General features: G+C 41.3%; 1 protein-coding gene across 1 annotated transcript in view; it reads left to right on the forward strand.

The window, feature by feature from the left end:
• GAP43 (growth associated protein 43) overlaps positions 1-25,592 on the forward strand; it is a 101,020-nt gene that overhangs the window by 52,648 nt on the left and 22,780 nt on the right. The window contains exon 2 of the mRNA XM_080815626.1: positions 1,327-1,936. Within this exon, the coding sequence (XP_080671752.1) occupies positions 1,327-1,936 (610 nt within the window). The remainder of the gene's footprint in view (positions 1-1,326; positions 1,937-25,592) is intronic.

Raw genomic sequence — 25,592 nt, forward strand, 5'->3', positions numbered from 1 at the left:
CTGGAGTAAAGGCCAAGATCAGGCCAAAGCCAAGACTGGGGCCAAACACAGGACTTGGTACATGATAAGCACTCTTCTATTATTAGTCTTTTGAAGAAAATTTGCTGCATTGTTCACCACTGTATTTCCCCATTGCCTAGAACAGTGATCACCCAAGTGTACAAAGGTTAAAAGTTCCAAAGTTAATGGAAGAAGTGAATGGAGACTATAAGTAACCACATTAGAGCACCATGGTGAGCAATGTAGTTATATAGAATTTTGTGTGCTTCCTTATACATTTCTTTCCATGACTATACCTTTTCTGCCTATCTTCTCATTTAATTTCCTTATGGAAAAAAATTATTTACAGCACATATTATTCTATAAATGTTACAACAAATGGTAAAAACAAACAAAAAAAAACCCCACTGTATTCTAGTCTCTTGCCTCTTCAGTATCAGGATGACTCCCTTAATGGTAATATAAAACTAATTTTAGGTTTAAATTGCTTTGGGAATAAGAAATTGTGATTCAGTGAATATATGGTACTCTTTCAAATGTGGAAACAGTGTTTTCTATTCTGTTGTTTTTTTAACTCAAAAATAATGGCCATGTTATGCATTCAAATTTTGAAGGTCTCTATGTTGATTACTGATGTTAGAACACATACAGGTGAAACTAGGCATCATTTTGTGACCAGCGTTCTGAGTGGTCACATTCTGATCAAATCTCTCCAAGCCCTGAAACTCATTTGCATCTTGCACTGAACCCTGATGGATCTGTTGTCTAAACCTTTATTTATCATACTCTGTGCCTCCATCTGTTGATTTCCTGACCAGATTTGAAATCTTGGGGAAACCAATAGACTTTCCCATGATAATTTCTAAACCATCATGTGGTTTTTCACAAGTTCTCTTTCAGGAACTCTGAAACACAGTATCTTTTGGAGCTCTTTGATTAAAACCTAGGATGAATGTAATTTGAGTGATCAAGTTAATCCCCAAAATAAAAAGCTGGTTTAAGTTTGGTAATGGAGAGACATTGAGCTGGGGCAAGAAATCCGTACAAAATAACGCCCATGATTCTCAAAGTCCAAAAGGACATCAATTTTCCCGTAAGATAGTGTGTGCTCTACTCAATGTCCCATCAAGGAGAGAGGAAAGATTTGATTCGAATCCAGGGTATTGTTGGTCCCTTAACTTCAAATATGGAGCCTGACACAAAAGAAATCACTTAATGAATATTTGTTGAGTGCTGTGATCTGAAGGAACAGAACATCACTTCACGTCTTCTTCTGTTTTGTTGTTTTGTTTTGTTTTTTTTAACCCCTCCCCCTTCTCCACAAAGGTTGAAAAAAACGATGAGGACCAAAAGATCGAACAAGATGGCATCAAACCTGAAGATAAAGCCCATAAGGCCGCGACCAAAATTCAGGCTAGCTTCCGTGGACACATAACAAGGAAAAAGCTCAAAGGAGAGAAGAAGGGGGATGCCCAAGCTGCTGAGGCGGAAGCGAATGAGAAGGAGGAAGCCCCCGTGGCCGATGGCGTGGAGAAGAAGGAGGGAGAAGGTCCCACTCCCACTGACGCGGCCCCTGCCTCGGGCCCCAAGCCTGAGGAATCCGGCAAGGCAGGCGAAACTCCTTCGGAGGAGAAGAAGGGGGAGGGCGCCCCTGATGCTGCCACAGAGCAGGCAGCCCCCCAGGCTCCTGCCCCCTCAGAGGAGAAGGCCGGCTCTGCTGAGACAGAAAGTGCCACTAAAGCTCCCACTGACAACTCGCCGTCCTCCAAGGCCGAAGACGCCCCCGCCAAGGAGGAGCCTAAACAAGCCGATGTGCCTGCTGCTGTCACTGCTGCTGCTGCTGCCACCACCCCTGCCGCAGAGGATGCTGCTGCCAAGGCAACAGCCCAGCCTCCTACGGATTCCGTGGAGAGCAGCCAAGCCGAGGAGAAGATAGGTGAGCCGCCGGCGGGGCCCGCGCCATGGGTGGGTGGGCCACAGGGACATGGGGGACCGGGAGGGGAGAAAGACTAGGAGGCTTTTCAGGAAATCCAGGGAAGCTGCATTCAGTTCCCCAGAGTGACAGGGCAGAGGGCTGACTCTGGCCACTTACGTTCCCCAGGACCTCCAAGCCTGAGAGAGAGCTCGGGCAGATCCGCATAGCGGCTGCTAGAGAGATCTGGCAATTATCTTGTTAGCTGAATCGGCATAAACAGTAAAACTAGGTAGTCCTGTTGGAGGGAAAAAAAAAAAGTATTCAGTGTGCTGCATGCACTTAGTTTAATAAGTAATTACAGAGGCTACATATATTTTTATAGATGGGAATTAGCTAATATGATTATTTGGCTCTTGGAAGTGCCTGGTTAAAAGTACAGCCAACTCCCTATTGATCCAGATGATCTATTTGTGAATTGCTGGCAGCAAAAACATAATCTCAGACCACCTTTGCCTATCCCTCAGTATGTTTCTGGGCATTCTCCCCACCATCAATTGGTGAGTAGTGTGCGTATGTGTGGGTACGCTCAGAGAATGTTAATTGTAACATTGAATCAGGGTCAAACTAATTAGGAAAATAAGTCTGTTGATGTTGCCAAAAACAAAAGAAAAACCCCAAATATAGAACATGCTGTGAAGTCAAACATAAATTATCATTTTACTACTGAAGATACTACTTTATACCAAATGCATAAATAATTGAGGGTTGACTATGATTACAAAAATGAACTGGATTCTCTTCGGTTTGGAGCTTTAACTTGAAAGCTGGAGTGATTTCGCTATTATGGCCCAAAGAGCCTGTGCCAAACTAGAATAGAGCATCCCCCGAGCGAGGTCGATTTAATAGAACGTCACCTCTGGAGACTAGACCCATCCCTCACCCTAACCATCCGCTGTAGTGAAGGAGGCCAACAGTCTCCAGAACTGTTCTCTAGCCTGATATGACCCGTGAATACCTTTCAGCCTCCAAGACTTTAAAGATAAAGTTGCTTCTGTGCCTGTTTGAAAGTTTGGGTTCACTCCTTTCGAACTTTGTGAATTTAACCCATGACCTGTCCAAGGACCTATATTTGGACTGGACCACATTGCGCCCTTGAGAAAGGACCTACTACATGGGGAAATGTTTGGCATCTGACCATTATACTAAAAAAGTAATCATTGGACATTTGTCGTGATATGCATGTCAGATACTAAATTAGATATTACAACTGACAGGTGATTATTTTAGGTATATTTCAAGTCTACTTCTTTCATCTTACCCTCAAAATTCTGTGAGTAAGAAGCCAGACTATATTAATTGTTATCGTTGTTAGCATTCTCTAGCTCCAAACAAATCACACACCTCTTTCTACCAGTGACTCATTCTAAATCATTATTCTAACTACATACCTGCCCCAGGGGCTGGAACTTGTGGTTAAGAAGATGGGAGTATTTCCCTAGAAAAGGTAAGGCATGTGGTAAAGAATGGGGTGTTGGTTTTAATTTTCTGAGCAAAACCAACCCTGTTAACTACTTTTTTGTTCTTGTTTTGATTTGGTTTTTTAAGTTTTTTTTTTTTAATTCCAGTTAGTTAATATTCAGTGTCATATTGGTTTCAGCTATACAATATAAGTGATTTCAGTACTTCCATACCTCACCTGGTGCTCAACACAACAAATGTGCTCCTTAATCCCCATCACCTGTCTCACACATCCCGCCATCCACCTCTCCTCTGGTATCCATCAGTTTGTTCCCTGTAATTAAGAGAGTTAACTGCTTCTCTTTAGGCTTAAGGTTATAATCTCAGATATGATGGCTGGAAATTACATTCTCATAAATTTAGAAATTAATCATGATTTTAAAAACAAAATATTTGAATGGTTGGAGTCATATTTTTTAATTGGAATTTCTAAAGTTATGAGAATAAACAAAGACATGATGTGATTTTAGGTATGTGCTCATGATTTGGATTAATAGAAAGAAGGAGAACTTGAATCAATGAGAAGTCTAAAATATATTTTTAAGGAAATTCAGTTTTGTTATTTTGCAAAATATGGTAATTCCAAATGAATTAATAAAGTATTTTATGTAGTAGTTGCTCATTAAATGTCACGTGATGAATGAATGAATGAAACTGACTAGATTTCATTTATAGGTAATGATTTGTTTACTCACTCTCATTACTCCCGCAACCTTGCTTACTCATTCACTTATTTGATTAAACAAAGCATTTGGTTTTTGAAGGCAAACAGAGATTGTGCTCTGTGCTAAGTTTTACAGATTCCAACTGAAAAATGTCTCAATTAGTCTAATTTTTAATATGTTCATCAAAAAGTAATTGAAAGTGTAGGTGAAGTTCAGCTTGAAGGTAATTATGAAGGAGGATTTATTTTACATTGTTTCTGAGTTTGGGGTAGGTATTGTCTTCTTGGTTAGATTCTGAAATGCTGCCTGTAGCTTCTTTCTGGACTGATGTGTCTATTAGCCTTGCCTGCTGTATGTGACAAGCACAAATTACCCAGATGTGGTGAGTCTCAGGAATCACAGAAGCTAGAAGTGAAGGGAGATCTATCACAGCATAGCAGGCCCAAATTCCCAGGAGCCCTGTGCCACATTTTCTTCTATCTACCATTGGATCTCGTTCTAATCCAAGTTAAAATAACAGTATTTCCAATTGAGCTCCACTGTCTGGAAGTGGATGTCTAACCTGGGTTGCTGTAGGATTCTATGGGTGCCTGGATGGGTATAGAGAGGCAAGCGGAGAATGTGAAACAGGGTTTGGGGCAAAACAAGTCACTAGAGAGAATTCAGGACAATAATTTCTGTCAGCAGGAGTGTAAAAAAATTTGGACCAAATCTGATCACTGCTTTAATACAAATGGCAATGCTTTGTAAATTATAAATGTTATTTTACTTCCTTTACTATTTATGGCTTTATTACACATAGATGCCGTTTACATGAACCTTTGGAGCTGGTTCGTTTTTTCTTTCCTTTTGTTTTTTAAAAGCCCCAACTATATCTCCATCTCTCTCTGGTTAGCCACTCTACCTGCCTATCTTTCGGTATGCCTATGACCAAAAGATTTCAGTGTATTTCTGAAGACAATTCCTATATAGGAGGAGGAGTGTTTAGGCATATCTAGGACAGTGCTCCCCTTTAGCCATGAGGAGAGAACTTTCAAACCAACTTCAGTGATAATGTCCTTGGTGTCTCTTGCTGGATAGTGTCGCTCTCCTCATTGGACTCTCAGTGAAGGAATTCTGCTGTGTCTCTTCTCCATGATGTTATATTGACTTCCCCCAGTAGAGGACTCCAAAATTTCTGTTGTAGCCATATTCAGTGATAAGAGTACTACCAAAGTAATATAGCCAGGTGGCTAGAAATCAGAGGGGTTGAAGAGGTGGTTGCCACAGGGTACTTGACTAATCCTAGTGGGAGGTGTAACTCTGCATTACCCTAGGTTTTCTGTATGTTGAACTTGGCTGCATTTTATTTCCATGGTCTCATTACTTCTTTCTAACTGGAGTCACCAGTAATGACCTTCAAAACATGAGAGTTTTTTTTTCCTTCAAATTTTTATTTAAATTCTAGTTAGTTAACATACAGTATAATATTGGTTTCAGGAGTAGAATTTAGTGATTCATTACTTACATATAACACCCAGTGCTCATCACAATAAGTGCCCTCCTTAACCCCCATCACCCATTTAGCCCATCCCCCACCTACCTCCCTTCATCAACCCTCAGTTTGTTCTATATGGTTAAGAGACTCTTATGGCTTATTTCTCTCTCTCTCTCTCTTTTTCCCTTCCCATATGGTCATCTGTTTTGTTTCTTAAATTCCACATATGAGGGAAATCATATGGTATTTGTCTTTCTCTGACTGATTTATTTCACTTAGCATAATAACATCTAATTCCATCCATGTCATTGCAAATGGCAAGATTTCATTCTTCTTGATGGCTGAGTAATATTCTGTTATATATACATACCACCTCCTCTTAATCTATTCTCAGTCAATGGACGTCTGGCCTCTTTCCATAGTTTGGCTGTTGTTGATAATGCTGCTATAAACCTCAGGGTGCATGTACTCCTTCATATATTTATTTTTATATCCTTTGGGTAAATACCTAATAGTACAATTGCTGGATGGCAGGGTAGTTCTATTTTTAACTTTTCGAGAAATGTCCATACTGTTTTCCAGAGTGGTGGCACCAGTTTGCATTCCCACTAACAGTGTAAGAGAGTTCCCTTTCCTCTGCATCCTTATCAACATCTGTTGCTTTCTGTGTTAATTTTAGCCATTCTGACAGGTGTAAGGTATCTCATCGAGGTTTTGATTTGTATTTCCCTGATGACGAGTGATGTTGAGCATCTTTTCCTGTGCTGAAACAGGGGAGTTTTGTCATTGTCACACCTCTTTTCCTTTTCCATTTTCTGCTTCCTACCTCCTTCCCTCTCCCCCTTCCCTCCTCTTTTGTTTTTTTCCTTCCATTTATGTTAACTTTGTACTGTGCTAGGCATTAAGATCACAGAGATGAGTAAGGTATGGCCACTGATCTTAAGGAGTCTTGATCCAGTAGTGGGTGTGGGGTGAAATTTAGGGAATGGTGTTGAAAACAATCATAGTAATAATCTCAACTAAATTAAACTCTTCAAGAAGGTAAGGACTACTTCTGTATGCCAAGGCACCATGGGACGAAATGTGAGTGAGACAGTGCTTTATGCAATTTGAAGCATGCTAAAAAAAGTTTCTATAATGGGGCGCCTGGGTGGCTCAGTGGGTTAAAGCCTCTGCCTTCAGCTCAGGTCATGATCCCAGGGTCCTGGGATCGAGCCCCACATCGGGCTCTCTGCTCAGCAGAGAGCCTGCTTCCTCCTCTCTCTCTCTCTCTCTGCCTGCCTCTCTGCCTACTTGCGATCTCTGTCTGTCAAATAAATAAATAAAATCTTTAAAAAAAAAAAAAAAAGTTTCTATATTATGTGTCTTTATTGCCAAATTGTTAGCCAAAAGAATGGATGCAAAACTTATAGTTTCTGGAATCATACTTAAGTGTCCAGCCCATGTTTCTGGATTTGGGCAATTCTTTCTGTTCCTCCAAAATAAGTTTTCCTACAGCCCAGGGTAACCATCCGTAACATGTTTAGCTCTCCAAAGGACAGGTCCTCTTCCACCAAGCACTGTTGGATGTGAGATTTCCCGAGGATATTTACACTTACATGGCAGGGTGCCTCATAAGCAGTTTTGATTTGAAATGTGATTTCAACCATTTTTCCAAATTTATACACAACTCATAAAGAGTGAAAATTTGGGTTGTACAAGTCCATAAATGTTGTCTATAAGACATGGGTGCCCCGTCAGATACCCAGTGGGATGCTGCTTAAAACTGTTGATTATTAAGTTTTTATGAAGCATTTTTATATTGCCCGAGTAATCATTTTTATTGCGTTTTCTTGACAACGATCCTATGGCACTTGAAAATATTTTCTTTTCTGCTTTTATATTCTGAGAATAGGGGCAAAGTAATGCATATTCTGCCCAAAGACAGCCAGAGATGAACCAGGGGTCAGACTGATAGGACTCTATATCCTCACCTTAATTTTAGCTTTGCAGTTCTTTTTTTTTTTAATATTTTATTTATTTATTTGACAGAGAGAAAGAGAGATCACAAGCAGGAAGAGAGGCAGGCAGAGAGAGAGGGGGAAGCGGGGTCCCTGCTGAGCAGAGAGCCCAATGTAGGGCTTGATCCCAGGACCCTGAGATCATGACCTGAGCTGAAGGCAGAGGCTTAACCCACTGAGCCACCCAGGCGCTCTAGCCTTGCAGTTCTTTACATCTCTTTTAAGGTGCAGTTTTATCAATTCCTGCATTTTCTCTTTTCCTTAGCAGTTGTGACATTTTTTGATTATTGTTGGACAGCACCAACCAGAACTTTCCTGGGCTGTTCTGGGGCCTGTGTGCCCAGTAAGATGATGCAGAGGAAAGAACACTGGGCTAGAATAAGGAGACTAGGGTTCTACCTCAATATTTCTGCTAACCAGCTGTGAATTTTAAGCAAGTCATTGCTTCTCTATAGAAGTTTTAAGAGGAGGGGCTGGGAGAGTTGGCTTTTAAGGTTTTTTCAAGATTTAAAATGCATGGTTTTTATAACAGCTAGCACTTAAGGAGCATTTGTCAAGTGTCTGACCCTGTGCTGACTGCTATATGGGGGTTACCCCCATTTAGTCATCAAGAGCACTCTGTGGTATAAGTATTTTGACAGAAGAGGAGTCTGAGGTTCAGAGAGATTGTAGCACCTAATCACTTTCAACAGCTAGCAAGTAGCTGAACCATGTGCTGAACCTTACATTGAACCTTGATACCACTACAAGTACTATTACAAAAAGCAAACAAACAAACAAACAAACAACAAACAAAGACAAGGAGATCTAAGAACCCCAAGGTTGTGTCTTAATCTACGAACATCCCTTTCATTTGTATAATTGGATCCTCTAGGCTCTTGTCCAGGAATCATGAGTGATCACTTTTACAGATGAGTAACTAGTAATTACCCATATTCCTGGCCATAATTCCCTCATAGCTCCATCACCCCAAAATTATTCAGAATATTAAACTAGTTCTGAGTTTGGGGTTCCTAGTTTGAAAATCATTAAGTACTACTGTCTTATTAAGCCTAAGAGAACTATAAAATCAGTTGAAATTGGTTGTTCTTAACAGAAGTACTACTGACTCCATTGGATATGCTGGGAGAGCTGAACATTAGAAAGTGAAATTTTCAGATCTCAGATGAAAGTAATTTCATGTGTTCTAGGTTATCCCTACCCTGAATTTGGCTTGTCAAAATTAGTATCTTTTAAAATTCTGTTTACATCTTTTTCTTCCCTTTTGGCAAGTACATTTTTTTAAAGATTTTATTTGTTTATTTGACAGAGATCACAGGTAGGCAGAGAGGTGAGGGGTGGGGGGTGGGGAGAAGGCTCCCTGCTGAGCAGAGAGCCCAATGCAGGGGCTCGGGGCTCCATTGCAGGACCCTGGGATCATGACCTGAGCCAAAGGCAAAGGCTTTAACCCACTGAGACACCCAGGTGCCCTGGAAAGTACATTTCTAAAGGACCCCAGTACCTTTCTATTTGTGACTAAAATAATATGAAGAACTTAATAGAGAGAGCAGGTTGGAGAGCAATCACTCTTCTCTTCAATTTAAAAAATGTAAGCTGACAAAAGATAAGAAGAGATGTTTTCGAGTCCAGAAACTCACATTTTGAAAACTTTCATCTATTCTTTCATAGCTCATATTAAATAATTACTATTGCCTCATAAAGGAAGCTAATAATCAGAAAGGCATGTAAGTAGCTCTGCTAATTTTAAACTGTAGAGCTATATTTGGAATTGAAAATGAAAGAGTATTTCTTAAAACACAGATTACTTTCAGATGCTAGTATATACTCATAAAATATATTTTTTCATTTTCTCTACACACATACACATGCACACGAGATCCCAGAAGGATTAAAAGAAGGAGGAGGAGGAGACTGAACTGAGAGCAACAGGGTTACACAGTCCATTTGGCTAAGCATGGAGAGAGAGCAGAGCACTCAATTTAATGGACTAGAAAGCACTGAGTGGTCATTACTCTTATTTTCTTCTCACAGTCCTAGCTTCATTAAATAAAGAATGGAAAGCTTTCTATAACCAGACATAAAAGGAGGGGAAGAAGGAAACCAGTGGTGCTGCTTCAAGGCTACAGAACCTGAGCCCTTGAAGGTCTCCCAAGATGATGTGGTTTACAGCATGCAGAAAGAGGAGGGAGGGGTGTGAGAGGATGTGTCAGTTTTGCCAACCCTCTTAGTCATACCTGAACTTTGTATCATAAGGCAATGACTGAATCAGGTGCTGAACCTCAGACCAATTCTTATAAGCAAGAAAATCTGAATCTCCGCCTTTTCAAAACAGCTTTTGCCAGTTATTGATCTCACAGTAATAAAGCTTGGCTCTCCAAGCAAATAATTTATTTCTGAGCTTATTTAAAAGAATTGCCCATAAATTGTTTTCATGAAGATGACGAATAGAATCCATGTTTTTAATAGATCCAATATCTTACGGGCAGTATTTGGTGCAAGGGCTCTGTATTTTCAGCATAAATAGACTGAATGCTACCTACAGTCAAGAGAGTTGGGTCCTCGTTCAGGTTCTGCTGTGATTCCAGGCCAGCCCTTCCACCTCTGGGCTTAGGTCCACACCTGCAAAGCAAGTGTGTTCAACTAGGTCTGCTCTGCCTTCTAGTTCCAAAAGGCAGGTATGCAGGGATAGACTGAAGAAGTATCTTTCAAGTGTGGCCACATGGCCTCTCATTCAACCCTCCTTGCTTTCCTGCAGTCCCTTATTTTCTAAACTATTAGAAAGTGGGCTTAGGGGACGGGGCAGATAATAAGTCTAAATAAAGGGGTAAAGAATCCAGGAAGAGTCAGCTTTAAGAAAGTTTATGGTTACACTGGAAGCCCAGGAGACTGCAATACCTAACTAACTAACTAACTAACTAAATAAATAAATAAAATAACCCAACTCAATGAACTTTTCTAACCCACCTCATACTTGAGATTGAAAATGAGGAGTTGACAATGATGTTTTCTGATATGGTTAGATTATCGTTTATATCTCTCCTGACCCTGTCTCTGAGATGGAAAGCTATAGCTACAGTGGCCATAATTTGCTGTTAATAGTTTCACTGTCATCTTAGACTTAATTCACTTTTTATTTTTATACCCATCTTATATTAAAATAATTAAAGCAGTTCCAAGAGTGCACGGAGCCTTGGATTCCTGTGTAGAGCAAAGGCTGCATATCTGACAGACAATTGTGGTTGATAAGCATTTTAAAAAATTTTGTCAGGAGAGTGTCACTAAAGCATAAGAATTATATGGATAGGCCCAATACAGTGTTCCTTCAATTCTTTTATTCATTCTACAGCCACAGAAATTGAATCTTAGACCATGAGTGAAATTAGCTAACAGACCTAAGTGGCTGGATTTGGGCTCTCAAGCATTCCAAGAAGAGCTGGTGCAGGTGAGGAACAGGTTAGCTGTGAGTACTTAGTAATTCTTATGCATATTTTCAATCTTCAAAATCACAAATTAAGGGAATGTAAAAGATAAAAGATTTCAGTTTGATCATCTCATACTATTCCATTTGGAATAGAATACCATCTCTAAGGTATCTTCAAGGGGAAAAAAGTACCCTGGGAAGGCTGGTTGATTTTTCTTGTAAATCATGTTCTTTCCTAGAGGCATATATATAGTCAAGTAAGTCCTGAGGCTAGTTTTTTGTTTTGTTTTGTTTTTTTGTTTTTTGTTTTTTTACCTTTTTTCCAGTATTAGTTAGTAAAAACTTCTGGATTTTGTAATAGAAACCAGAAACCATTCCCCTAAAATAGTCCCTTCTTGCTGATGCATGGTGAATGTGTGTATTTCTCAGGTAGAGTAGAGATGAACATTTATATAGCTTTGCAAGAATCTTCTCTTTGGGATATGAAGAGGTGAAAAATGTAATTTAGACATGTTTAAGCATGTCTATTACAGGCATGTATCTATGCTTGTAGCCTACTCTTCTGCTAAATCACTAGCACATATGTACACACACACACACACACACACACACACACACACAGATCTGACATATAGGGAAGGCACTGCCCATGACTTCAGGCTGTCAGAGAAAATCCGGAAGAGCAATGAACTACTTGTTTTTCCACTCCTAAGGCCATCAAGAAGCCAAGAGCAGGGGGAGGGGGCAAATGGCTCCTGGAACCCCTGTGAGTCTCTCAGAGGATCTGTGTGGAGAGCACCCCTGCTTCTGCTGATGGATGTGTCCCTGGAATGTGTCTGTGAGTGTACAGTGAGTTGGGGGTGCCAGGAGTCAGGACGGAGGCTATCTATGATGAAATTTATAGTGTGTGAAAATGAGACTTCTGTGTAGGCTAAATAGGGGAAAAGAGTCCAGGCAGACTTGCTGGGGCAGAGGTCACCTCTGCTGAGTCTTGAAAGACAAGATGTATCTACTAAAAACCCCCCCAAACGTGAGAAACTACCTTTCATTTGAACTAACACAAAAATACAAATAACTCAAGTCCTAATTCAGCAGCAGCTATTGAAGATGAATCCATAGTGGAAAAAGAGTTCCATGATATGTTCTGTTTATTGTCGAGTCGCTGGCACCTGTAACAATGGGAAATAGGAGGCAGCCTGTAAGTATTTGATGAATGAATTAAGAATAAGTGAAAAATGGTATTATAATAGAAAAAGTCCTAAACTGACCCAAGAGACTGGATTCTAACCTGAATGCTTGGGGCAGGCAAATTCCTTGCATTCTCTGGGAGTGAGCTTACCCTTTCGTGGAACCAAAATGTCAGACAGAGGCTCTCAGGATCACCACTATTTCTAAAACAACCCAACAATGCCCGTTTATGACACATGCCCACCTCTAGGTAGATTCTAAGTGCTTAACCAGGAAGCTGTGCTGCTGTCAACCTTTCTGCTGTTTGGAGGCTGAATATAGAGCTTGCTGGAAATTTTGCTGTTACTCAGAGGCATACGTCATCCCTGAGGTAGCTAGATTTCAAGCCATTCAGAGACCAGAGTGAGCATTTTGCCTCATGTTCAGAAACATATTGAAAACTAGAGGAAACCGAAGCTGCTTCCTTCTGAAAGCAGGTGATTAATTTCGTTCCAGCCCCGTGAGTGACCTGTGTGAGGCTCGTGCCAGTGTGTGACAGGTACACCCGGAGAAGGAATGATCTGCCAGGTTCCTTGGCTCCTTTTCCTCATCTGACATGTTTAAGTAATCTTCACAGGGTGTTAAGAGTCTCCTGAACCTGCTGTGCCCCACTATAGGATGAATTGTTAATATGTTCCCAAGCCCACAGTGTTGGGACAGAGACCAGAAAACAGGCTTTCCCACTCCTGTTGCCTAGGCTCCTTTCCCACAGCGGTATAAACGTAATTTGTGTACAGCTTGTGAGCCGTTCAGGCTACAGACCATAAGGAACATTGGAGTGGAAGGTTGAATAGATTTCTTCCCACATATAAACTCTAACTTGAAGCCACTCTCACGGATTCAGTAAAAAAGAAAGACAGGGCACTACGCTATGAAACTGTCTCTAGTCCAGGCGAAAGGGCTGAGCAAACCCAGAGTTCAGCCATGCATTTGCAGCATTTTCCCACCAGTGTAATCAGATCATTCTAGAAAGAAAAGCAGCAGGGGGAAGATGTTTGTTTCCCTCCTTCCTCCTTTAACCTGGAAGGTTTAACTATGCTAGGTGGAAAGAACCTGTCTTCCCTTGAAAAACACAGGTCAGTTTCTTCTTTCTTGCCAGTTTTTAAGGAAAAGCAGAGGGTAAAAATGAAGCAAAATCTTGCCACTCTCTGATTAGCTATTCATGGATGTTTCTCAGCCCAGCAGAAAGGTAGATCTTTAAGATGTAACACTGTTTTTGTGCTACATTGAGTGTGGTCTGGATACAAGGTGGGTGCAGTTGTTAAATTGCATATTGTTCTTGAACCTCTATGAGCTGAAGCTCTTCTCTACCTTCCTAACATTCTGATAAAGCAGGCTTTTGCAAGAGTATCACACAATAAATTAATAGTTTTTCATGTTCCTATTAATCTGGGAATTCCGGCTGCCTCACATCAGAAGTCTCCACCAGAGGATTAGTTTGAAAGATGAGTTAGAAGGAGCATTTATCACATTTTCAGGTATTATAGAATAATGTTTCTCTTTCCCACTCCCTCCCTATCTTCATTGTAGTCATTGTCTAGCCATTTGCCCCGAGTTTCCTGATGATTGCACATGGATATGGTTACAGTGTAACAAACAAACAAGCAAACAAACCAAACCCTAAATCGTTCATGATTGATGGCTTTATCAGATATCTGCAGAGATGTACTAGTAAACTGGCTCTCCAAAACAAAACAAAACAAAAACCCAAATTGAAAAAGCCCTGATTTGTAGTATTTGCCAATTTCAGTGGTATAAATACTCTCATCGTAGCTGATTTCAGGCTACCAATGTGCTGTCACTGAACACACAGATGGAAAGTGATGCTAACAACTTACTTTCAGTAGCCAGTGTGAGCCAGCTTCATCATACCCCAAATGAATATATTCTAGAAGTTAATACACTTTACTTTTCGTGACTAAAATACTGGAACAAAAAAAAAAAATAAAATAAATAAAATAAAATACTGGAACAGGGGCACCTGGGTGGCTCAGTGGGTTAAGCCTCTGCCTTCAGCTCAGGTCATGATCTCAGGTTCCTGGGATGGAGCCCCGCATCGGGCTCTCTGCTCAGCGGGAAGCCTGCTTCCTCCTCTCTCTCTGCCTGCCTCTCTGCCTACTTGTGATCTCCCTCTGTCAAATAAATAAAAATAAAATCTTTAAAAAATAAAATAAAATACTGGAACAGTAGTCATCAGCTCCCAGTGTGTTGGTATAGAAGCACATAAATAACTATCTAAACACTCACAAACTGATATGTGTGTGCATGTGTGTGTGTGTGTAACATATGCCTTGAGAACTAGTTTTAACATTTGCATTGATTTCTGTTATGCACTGTACAGTTACCAAAGGTTAAGGAAAAGGGTGAAGTTCAGAATCGTACCTGCTATACAACTAGGAAAATAATTGCTACGGAAGGAATTGATATATTTATTGCTCTCAAAAGTGTGATCTCAGCGACATCTTTTTAATTAGTTGAAAGACTTTTTATCTTTCCAGTAGTGAATTCAGGGTTCAGATTGAATCATGACCATGCTGGCTTTTCTGACCTTTAATGTAGAGGAAACGCTGCCTCTTTCCTTTCCTCATACTAATTTTTAGGGAGCATGATGCTTTTATTCCTAGGCAGAGCTTTGTGACACCATGAAGCCACAGAAGGTAGGATCAGACTAGTGAGGAATTATTGAGGACAGAAATTTTAAAAAATTTTTAGCCAGGGTACCGTTTGTTCAAATGAGTTTCAAATGTATGTACATGAAACCCCCAAACCTAGCTTATCTGGCTGAGAATGGCAGGGGGAAATGAGGCCCAGGGCTCCTTTTACTCTGCTTCTATCCTTCCCCTGTAAATGGGAAATACATTAAGAAATCTCTCTCTTACTGTCTTTTTATACATGGCCAGTAAAATGGCCAATGTCAGGTGCAGACCTGTCCCTCTCACTCCTGCAGCTGGTCTTCACGATGAGTATGGATCCCTGGAGCCATGTTGATTTAGTAGTAGATTATGTGTATTATTTAGAAGGTCAGTATAACACCCCCCTAATTATAGTCCAACTGTTTAGACACAGATAGAATTGGTCTGAGTAGCCTCTCAGCATGGTGTTGAGTACATGAAACAATGCTCTATTTTTTTTTTAATTCTAAACAGTATTAAAGTGATGCCAAATTTATTTTGTAAATCAGAAATCCAAGGAAAATTTATTTTCTAAAAACTTGTTTTGAAACCTTAAATCAGTGAATTTTGACTGTGTTCCTTAGAGCCCTGAAATCCCATGAGGTAGCCTCTCGGAAGTGGTTTCTGGAAATTGGGTTGTCTTGCTGAATCAGGTGAGCAAGGATCTGGGTCTTCCACTATCCCATAATCCCCTTTTCCTCCACTAACTGTTTTTCTGGCTCTTGGTAAAATTTTGACATTCTAACTAATAACAACTGAAAATTATTGTTCTACACTTAAAGCCAATTTCAAAAGTCCTTGAATGTTGGCATGATTCAAACGCCACTGAACATAATTCAGAATTCATCTTTTCATTCAGGTATCCACTCTATGTGTCACCTGAATTGTTTATCAACAGATGCTCTTCCCAGATATATTATAGGAATTGTTCAAATTCTAGTTGTTCAAATTCAAATAGGAGTTGTTTGAATGGTTGAAATCTATAAACATTTGCTCATATTGCAAAATGTAAACAAATGGAAGTTAGGGGACTCACCTGGGGTTACTAACCAAGGCTAAATAAAACTACTGCAGGGGCGCCTGGGTGGCTCAGTGGGTTAAAGCCTCTGCTTTCGGCTCAGGTCATGGTCTCAGGGTCCTGGGATCCAGCTCCACATTGGGCTCTCTGCTCAGTGGGGAGCCTGTTTCCTCCTCTCTCTCTGCCTGCCTCTCTGCCTACTTGTGATCTCCCTCTGTCAAATAAGTAAATAAATAAAATCTTAAAAAAAAAAAAAAACTACTGCATCTGTAGCTTCTTGGTCTTTGAGAAAAAGAAACAGATTAATAATGCAATGATATTTTTTAGTTCTACTCCAATTGTCAGCATAATTATATAAACAAAACATCCTCTGTGATGTGATACCACTTAAGGAATTCCATCCATGCTATTTTGAAATATCTACCAAAAAAAAAAAAATATTTCTAGGAAGCTAAGCCCAAGATCTGTCTCAAAAATTCCAAAATAATCTGCCACTTTCTTCCTTCCACTCCTCAGCCATGGTGGATAATAACTCTTTATACCTCTGTCTAAAAGGATGCCTAAAAGAGAAACACCCATGGGCGATGGGGCCAGTTCTTATTTTACTCCAGAGATTAACATCCTAAATGTCACTTGAATGATTACAATCACAGTGTGAAACAGCCCAGCTGGGTGAAAGGAGTAGATTCAATCATGCCATGATAATCTAGGCTTAGGGTTTGAGGGGCTTTGATTTCTTCTTATAATTTCTAATTAAACTTTTTTTTTTTTTTTTAAGATTTACTTATTTATTTTAAGGGAGAGAGGCAGAGGGAGAGGGAGAGAATCTCACTCCGCACTGAGTGTGGAGCAGACGTGAGGCTCCATCCCATGACCCATAAGATCGTGACCGGAGCTGAAACCAAGAGCCCGATGCTTAACTGGCTGAGCCACCCAGGGATCCCAGTATAATGGGTCATTCTGAAGACGGCTCATACAAAGCTACAAATGGATACCTATCTAGTACTTACCTTTAGAATGAAATCTAAAGGATTACCGTGGCCTATAAGGCCCTGTGTGATCTGACTTCTGCTTACCTCTCCGATCTAATGTTTTCCACTCTAGCCCTCTTCACTCTTCTTTAGCCACGCTATATTTGTAATGTCTCTAGAATGCACTTCATTCTTATGTTCTTATGTCAGTGACTTTGCACTTCATAAGCAGCTTGAGAAAAGGACAGAATTATTTCAGTTTTCAAATTGGAAGATCCACAATAAAAGTTATGAGTTTTTAAGCCAAGAATCCAATTGTATTGCTTACAGCCCAACTTGTTTAGCTTTATAAATCAGGCACCTCATTTTGATGACTTTCTGAATATCAACCAGGCACCCAGACACTTTGCAACTGGAGGTTTGGCTCAGAAGGGAAATTGGTCGAAGTGTGAGAAGAAGTCGGGGTCCCAGAAAAACCAGGTAGGGTATGGGTGGGGACCCTTCAGTGAACAAAGAGGAGAGAGGAAGTGGAAGGGAAGAAGAACAGAGGCTGGAAACTAGGAGAGGAAAAAAGGAGTCGAAAAGTAGATGAGGGGCGCCTGGGTGGCTCAGTTGGTTAAGCAGCTGCCTTCGGCTCAGGTCATGATCCCAGTGTCCTGGGATCGAGTCCCATATCGGGCTCCTTGCTCGGCAGGGAGCCTGCTTCTCCCTCTGCCTGCCACTCTGTCTGCTTGTGCTCACTCTCGCTCCTCTCTCTCTCTCTCTCTCTCTCTGACAAATAAATAAATAAATCTTTAAAAAAAAAAAAAAAGAAAGAAAGAAAAGTAGATGAGGACCAGAAATGAAAGTATCAGGGGACCAAAAAGTATAGGAAAGGGAATAGAGAAAGAAGAATAGGTAGAAAAAAGGAAGAGAGGAAAGCATGAAGCATGGGTGGGGCAGGACTGGGAGGGACAGGGACCAGCAGAGGAAAGGCACAGAGCTAGGCACCAGGAGATGGGCGTCCTGCAGTTTTAGATAGAACACGCACTCTGGAATGGGTAGGACACATTTACCTTCCCCTCTGGTAAAAGGATATGGTTTTGAAGGTATCTTCCATCTCTAGCACCCTCTGTTCTTGACTTCACAAATAGCAGGCCTGAAGAGCTCCCTAGCAAATGGATTTTCTGTCTCTGAAGTGGCAGATGGGGCTGGTCCCCAAGGAGGAACCCGTCCCCCCAGCCCCAGCCTGGGCTCACTGTTGTTAGAGTTCTCTACAGCATCAGTACCCCCACCCCCAACCCAGTGCAGCCTCTGCCACCAAGAAACCAAGGTGTTTCTTGCTTCCAGGCAGCAGAAGGAAAAAAGAGTTGAGCTTGATTACCCCACAAGTTTCAATGGATGGCTCTTTTCATACAAACCCATTATAGATTCCAAGGCATATTTCAGAAATATTTTTTGAATGTAATACACGCCATAGACAGTACTGGGTCCTGGGTTCATCCCCAAGTTTCTTACTGTGTGGCTGTCGTGACTCTTTTAACCCCCAGTCTCTTCATTCCTAAAATGGAGGTAATAACGTGGTGTTCAAACAGTTGTTGTGAGGATTTAGTAATGTAACATATTTAGAGAAACTGGTATAGTATAGCTCCTCAGTGAACATCATTTTGCCTTCCCTCTCTTCTGATAATTGGAAATAAATGGTTCTCAATGCTCCCCTCTTCCCGTATGGAGATCCCCTGGGCAGATCTTCAAATTGGAGGTGATAGAAACAATGATTGTCTGTCATCTGTCCCTAGGTAGAACAGTGGGAAAGATTCTTTCATCCAGTAAATAAAGAGAATCTTTTTTTTTTCAACCCAAAATAAAGTATCTCAAAGAGTATACAAGTACTACAAAAGAAAAAAAGTATGCTTATTGGATACTGCAACAGTAGGCAGAGAATTGCAACAGCCCTGGATTTAGCCAACTCTCTTCCTTAGAGATTTGCTGTGCAAGGGGAAGATCACAGGTGTTAGAATTAGACCCATCTATGTTTGAATGAAAGGCCTGGTCTCTAACCAGCTTTATGCCACTAAGTCAACATCAGTTTTGTCGTCTCTGAAATAATGTAATATCCTTGTTGCTGAACTTGGTGGTTCTCAGCATTACATAGATCACGTGTGAAGTGCCCACTATGGTATTTTATTGAACACGTAGTAAGTGCCTAATAGAAAGTCACCATTGCTTCTGGTTCCTTTCGGCTAAATCTATCAGGAAACTTTTTTCCCCATGGCATTACACTTCTGATTTTATAAAGGAAATTAATGGGCCAATAGGACATGTTTTATGGCCAGCGAGAGAGGCACATAATGATTCGCAGTCTCTTTTGGGAGTCAGAGACTATTCTATTTGGCCTACCATGTAGCTCAGCAAGATTACTGAGTCCTTACATTATTAACAATGATTGAGCCTGGAAGTCAGCCAAGGCCACAGGTAGTGATGTTAGGATTAATTTAGGCTCCATGTAATTGGTCCCTCGGAAACTGTGATCTAGGGATTCAACAGAAACTGTTGGGGTCCCTTAAGGGAAATTGCTAATACACTCTTTCTAGGTAGATACCAGCTTATAAACTGTAACATCTTGGATTTCAGTCTTACATTCTTAGACCTACAAGGAAACTTAAATATCGCCTAGACCTGTTAAATGGGGGGGAGGGAGGGAGGAGGCTTTGAGAGGGCCCTTTAATCCCCTGAAATCATTTGCAACATGTTATATTGTGTGTGTATATGGATGACATTCGTATGTCCTTGTCTTTCATCAGACATTCACCTGGGACCATGACACAAAAAGATTAAGATCCATTGTACTCAAAACAATCTTTAGGAAATGTATGTTTTAATGAAAGATGAAACATGCTCAGGGATTCAGGTTGCATGGTCTGCCCATGGTCACACAATGAGTATGAGAGTAGACACAAGAAACCCCGATGGCCAACAACTGAGTTTTCCCATCATTCAACTGATTTTTATTTTTAGTATGTATCATTTCCATACTGCACTAGGTAATTGGGGGATCTAGATGTATTAAACTGAATATCTGCTATTACCAAAGTTGCAGTCCGGTTGAGAGGGAAAAAAAAAGGGGGGGAGCCTTTAAAGAAAAAAGAAACTGGGACGCCTGGGTGGCTCAGTGGGTTAAAGCCTCTGCCTTCCACTCAGGTCATGATCTCAGGGTCCTGGGATTGAGCCCCACGTAGGGCTCTGCTCAGCAGGGAGCCTGCTTCCTCCTCTCTCTTTCTCTCTCTCTCTCTGTCTGCCTCTCTGACTACTTGTGATCTGTGTCTGTCAAATAAATAAATAAAAATCTAAAAAAAAAGAAGAAAAAAGAAAAGAAAAGAAAAGAAAAAAGAAACCCAGGACCAGTAAAAAACAATGTATCTACTTGCAAGCTGGGGTCTGTAATTGCAGAGAAGGAATTCAGAGGTCAGGATGGACAGTAGCGTTCAAAGGAAAGAAGTAAACATCACTACAGAGTACTGGTAAGGATACTTTCCCTGGTAGTTTGTGTCCACGTGGGGACGGTGGATCTGCGGGACCTGCTTATTAAAAAGCCTTAAAGCGGCCAAAGGACTTGATGGTGCCAATGAATAGAGGGTGCCTTATTATATTATTTTTCTCCACGAAGGACTCTGATATTTCTATAAGAGCTATACAAAGCACAATCTACACTTACTAATTCACTGCAAAGCCTAATAGTAATTTTAGTTTACCCCTTAAAGCAGTTTAAATGAACAGCACTTGGACTGTTTAATCATTTCCGAAGGACTGAAAAATAAAAATTAGTTTCAGGACGGCGTAAAAGTAGGACCCAGTCACAGTAAGTTGTACCAACCCTACTGATTGCATCTGCTCTGTGGCTCACCTGGAGTCATTTCTTCCTGGAGAGTAATTCCTGATTTTAGCATTCCACCCAAGCTCCACGTCTGGGAACGGAATTACGCTGGCACCCTCTGCTGGGCAGAGATGGGAAGTTCAGCAGGAAACAATGGTGTCTGGGTCTGCAGTGTGGGGGCTGCGTCTGGGATTCTGAGCCCACAGCAGCCTCCAGGCTGGATCCATTTAGTGCTATTCACAGCTATCCCAGTCAGGTATGCTCTGGCATCATGCCTGAATTCATGAACCGAAAGCAGTAATCGGATTTTTGTTGTAAGGAGGTTGTCAGTTAATTTTTAAAAGTAGTCCAAGAAAACTGTTCCTTTCTACTTGGCAGTTAGAGAGAGCTGGGCTCTCCTTTCATTGAACACAATACCATGACTCATTGTGGGTGGTGGCCATCTTGCTACAGAACAATAACTCTTGAGAGGCCAGTGAGAAACTCTGAGGCCATGTTGTTTGTTTGTTGTTTTTTTTTTTTTTGGCTCGTTCGATTATTGTTTTTTTACCGGTGGGTAAAGCACATTGATATTCATCACTGATTTCTTGGCTCAAATAATCAGAATTAATGCCATGGTGTTAAAGTAAATTTAGAGTGTCTACTCTGGTGTTCCTGTAGTACCCCGCTCAGCTGATTTTTTGCTAGAGGTGAAAACACGTCCAGTTGTCATTAAGAAAGGGGTGGAGGAGTGCTGAGTAGGAAAGCACAAGAGAGAAGAGTTGTGAATTCTCCTGTATGCACATTGGAGGCGAACTTCTGAAATAAAATGATGGGAAGAGTGGATGAAATGATCATTTCCAACACTCCACTTTTATTTTATTTTATGTTTTTTAGGATCAATAGCATGGACATGGAGGTCTGCCTCTGGTTTCCATAACAACCTGGCTTATTGAAAGACTGCAGGCTCCACAAATCCCCAATTATCAGCCTTGCAGGGCTTATTAATGGAGCTGAGGATCCCAGCGAGGCAGGCAGCTCATTGCTGGCACGTGCCTAGTGGGCTGGCGGGGAGGGTGGAGGAGATGGGAAGGGGAGATGTGTGGTGAGACAGCAGCCATTTGTCCCCCTGTCACTTAGGGGAGTGCAGTCATTCAGGACGCTGTGTGAGCATCCCTGAAGCCTTGAGTGGCTGTGGCTGTCCTTGCAGGCAGCCCAGAAATCGGAGTGGAGACTGTTTTTTCCAGCCCCACCCTGAAGCCATCCATCTGGAGTAAATCCATATGAATATATCACATACCCCGTATGTTTATTGAGCTCCTATAATTAATTGAGGCTTCCTCACAAAGACAATGGCGACTCTATATTTCCAATATTAACTCAAGCCTTAATTAACATGTGAAGCCAATGCATATTTGCATCTAATGCATATTTGATAGCTCTGAATTGCTCAGTCTTTGGTCTGGGGCTCGCTTATTAGGTCCTCACCCTAGAACGACTGCAGCAGCAATAATAAAAGTAGAGAACACTTAACTTCTGTTGTTCCAGGCTGTCTGCTGTGACCCTCGATTGGGCGGCATCATTGTCCCTTATACGGAAGTAAGAGAACTTAAATAATTTAGGCCACATGGCTAGTGAGCTTCAGTACACGAGAGTCTCATTCCTACTTCCTCTATATAATTACTTTTATTGTTCCCATTTTATTTAACTCGGGTGTCCTCAAGATAGAAAAGGAACACCACATTTACAGTAAATTCTGTGTTCTCCAAGGTGATTGGGGAATGGAACATTCTAATTAATCAAATGTTTTGATTAATAATTGCCATCTGAGTTATAATTGGATTTCCATTTGGGAAAGGTTTGGGACGTCATAAAATATACACAACGTTAGAAGTGTAGTAATCATAGTCATAAAATGCTTTGGGATCATTATACAAATGTCAATTTTTATTGTAATGCAGAAGTGTTAGTTGATAAAGATGTCTGTTTGACAGAATGCCAGATGAACTGTTCTTGTAGCATAGGCTCATCAATGCCATAACATTTTTGAGTGTTGTATATTTCTAAGTACTTTATGTGAACCACCACTGAAGCTTAATGGGATCAGAAAAAAATCTTTGGGGATCTTTCAGAGTTAAAGAATATTAGTGCTTGGAAAAGCTCAAACTCATTAAATATTCTGGATCACTGTGTATTTTGTTAAACTGTTTTTACTAAACCAGAATGTTACACTATGTGGAAAATGAGATAAGACATTCCCTTGAGGGAGTTCGATCCAGATCTGTCATAGAGCACTAGGCATAGATCAGGGTTAGCAGAATTTTCATCATAGTTGCTCAAACAATTTTTATGATTTTAGTCTCCAGAACCAGCAATAGGTCCCTATCTTATTGAGGACTGAGAAAATCAGTGATAAGGACTGTTTTAGTAAATACTTAGCATATCATCTGTACATTTTATGTCTGATACAACAACCCTATGAGGTAGGCACTGTATCCCCATAGTCTAGATAGAGAAATCAAGGTACTGAAAGGTTATACAACTTGTTGGGAGGGACACCTGGGTGGCTCAATTGGTTTTAGCGTGGGACTCTTGATTTTAGCTCAGGTTATCATCTCAGAGTCATCCAGCCCTGCATCAGGCTCCGTGCTGCTAAGCATGAACACTGCTTGGGATTCTCTCCGTCTCCCTCTGCCCCTCCCACCTCTCAAAACAAAACAAAAGAAAACAAAACAAAAACAACCAGTAAACAAAAAACAAACTTGTTGGGAAATAGTGGTTTCCAGATGTAAATTCAGGCCGTCTAGCCCATGAGTTTGTGTTCTTAACCAGAGTTGTCTATACTCACTGTCTGCAATTTTCTTCTTAAACTCTCTTGAATGCACAACAATCACATCTACCCTCCCATCCTGTGTGGAAACAACTTTTGCCGAAGTCACAAATGACCTCTACTTTGCTAAAATCCAGTCGGCCCATTCTAAGACTTCATCTTCTTTAGGCTGCAGACAGCATTTGATAGTTGATGGCTTTCTACTCCTTGAAATGTTTTCGTTACCCCTCTTCCTGCCTGTTACCTCTTCCTGATTTTTCCCACATGTTGTCTATTCCCTTCCAGTTTCCATTGCCCTTCCTCCTTCATCTCCTGGCTTCTAAATGTTGGGGTACCCCACCGCTCAGTCTTGGACCTCTTCTTCTCCATTCACGTCTAGTCCTTTGGTGATGTCTCCCAGTTCACGGCTATAATTATTGTCTACAATCTGATAAATCCCAATGTTCCATCTGCAGCCAGGACCTCTGTCCCTGGTCCAGACAACTGCTTACTCTGCAACTCAACTTGTATATATAATAAGTACCCAAATCTAAATATTTTGAAAACCAAACTCCTGCATTTTCTCCCTGAACCTGCGCCTTCTTGAGTTTTTCCATCTCAGGAAGTAGCAGGCCCATTTCTTCCTGAGGCTCAGGCCATGTATCTTGGAATTATCCCAGATTTTTTTAAATGACATTAAATCTGTCAGCAAATCTTGTTGGCTCCACCTTCAGAATACATCTGGAACCTGAGCCCATTTTAATTTTCTAACACCCACCCGGCTTCAACAAAAGCCACAGTCTGACAATGGCCTCAAAGCCCTTCTCAATTAACATCCCCCTAGGTCCCTGCTGATTTCATCCTCTTTCACTCTCCCTTTCTTGCTCTGTTCTAGCAATACTAATGCCCTTGCTACATGTCCAGCAACCATGTGTGCTCCCAGCTAGGGAGTGTGCACTTCCTGTGCCCTCTGCCTGGAAATCTTCCTCCTCTAGAGGCTCGTATCGTCCAGTCCCGAGCTCTCCTCAGCTTCTCTTCACATGTCACCTCCTCAGAGAGAATTTCCTTCTTTCATATTGTCACCCCACCCTCATCCCGGTGTTCTCTATGCTCTTTCCCCCCATGACCCTCTCTCTGTCATGGCACCTGACGTGCTATACGTTCCACTTACCTATTTACAGTATAAGCTCCACGAGGAGAGGGGAATGTTTGTTCTGTTACTGTTTTGTACACTGCTGTGTCCGCAGCAACTAGAACAGGTAGCCGGTGCTCAATAGTGCACGATTCATCGGGTGAGGGAGAGGATACTTACTTAGTCAAATAAAGTAGCTGAGTCATCCCTATGGTCAATGCTCGGGTGGCAAAGGTGACCCCAAATCACTCTCACATTCAGCTGGTTCACTCCTCATTGCCACTAAAGAAACTTCTCCTCTGCCCCCTGGATGGATGTTCCCCCATCTCCCTTTGGCCCTGCGAGTTCCTTGCTGGCTCAGTTCTCACATGTGATGCCTTCCCTCATGTTGACCAGAGAAGGTGGCAGCTGGACAGTGACTAGACCTGGGCCATGTCAGTGGCACCAGGGGACCAGCCCCGTGTCCTAGTCTCACTGCTTCACAGTCATTCCCTACAGGGAACACAGGTCAGAGGGCCGAAGTCGGTTTCATCTCCCCATGCAGAAACACATCTCTAAAAGCAGAGAATCCTTATAGCAATTCAGAACCACTGGGAATTCTGCCCTGACTGGAAATAGCTGACAAAAACACACCTTTGCTGGGGAGTGAACTGCCTTTCTCTCATGTGAAATCATCCAATCAAAGTCATGGAAGCTTTTATGTCTAATAAAGAGCCCCTAGTGGATTGAAATGTTCTATTTATCATAAATTACGGTTAAGTCAGCATTTACCCCTTAGTAGCCCTTTTTCAAGTATGTTGAATTTGCCTAATGTTGATTATAGCTCGATATGGTAATGATTGGGGCATTTTTTTTTTTCACTCAGGAGCATTTTAGGAAGAAACCACTGCATACAGATCTGCAGACTATATATGTGTGTGTGTGTGTGTATGTTG

This window comes from Martes martes (assembly GCF_963455335.1).
Source record: "Martes martes genome assembly, chromosome: 1".
NCBI lineage: Eukaryota > Metazoa > Chordata > Mammalia > Carnivora > Mustelidae > Martes > Martes martes.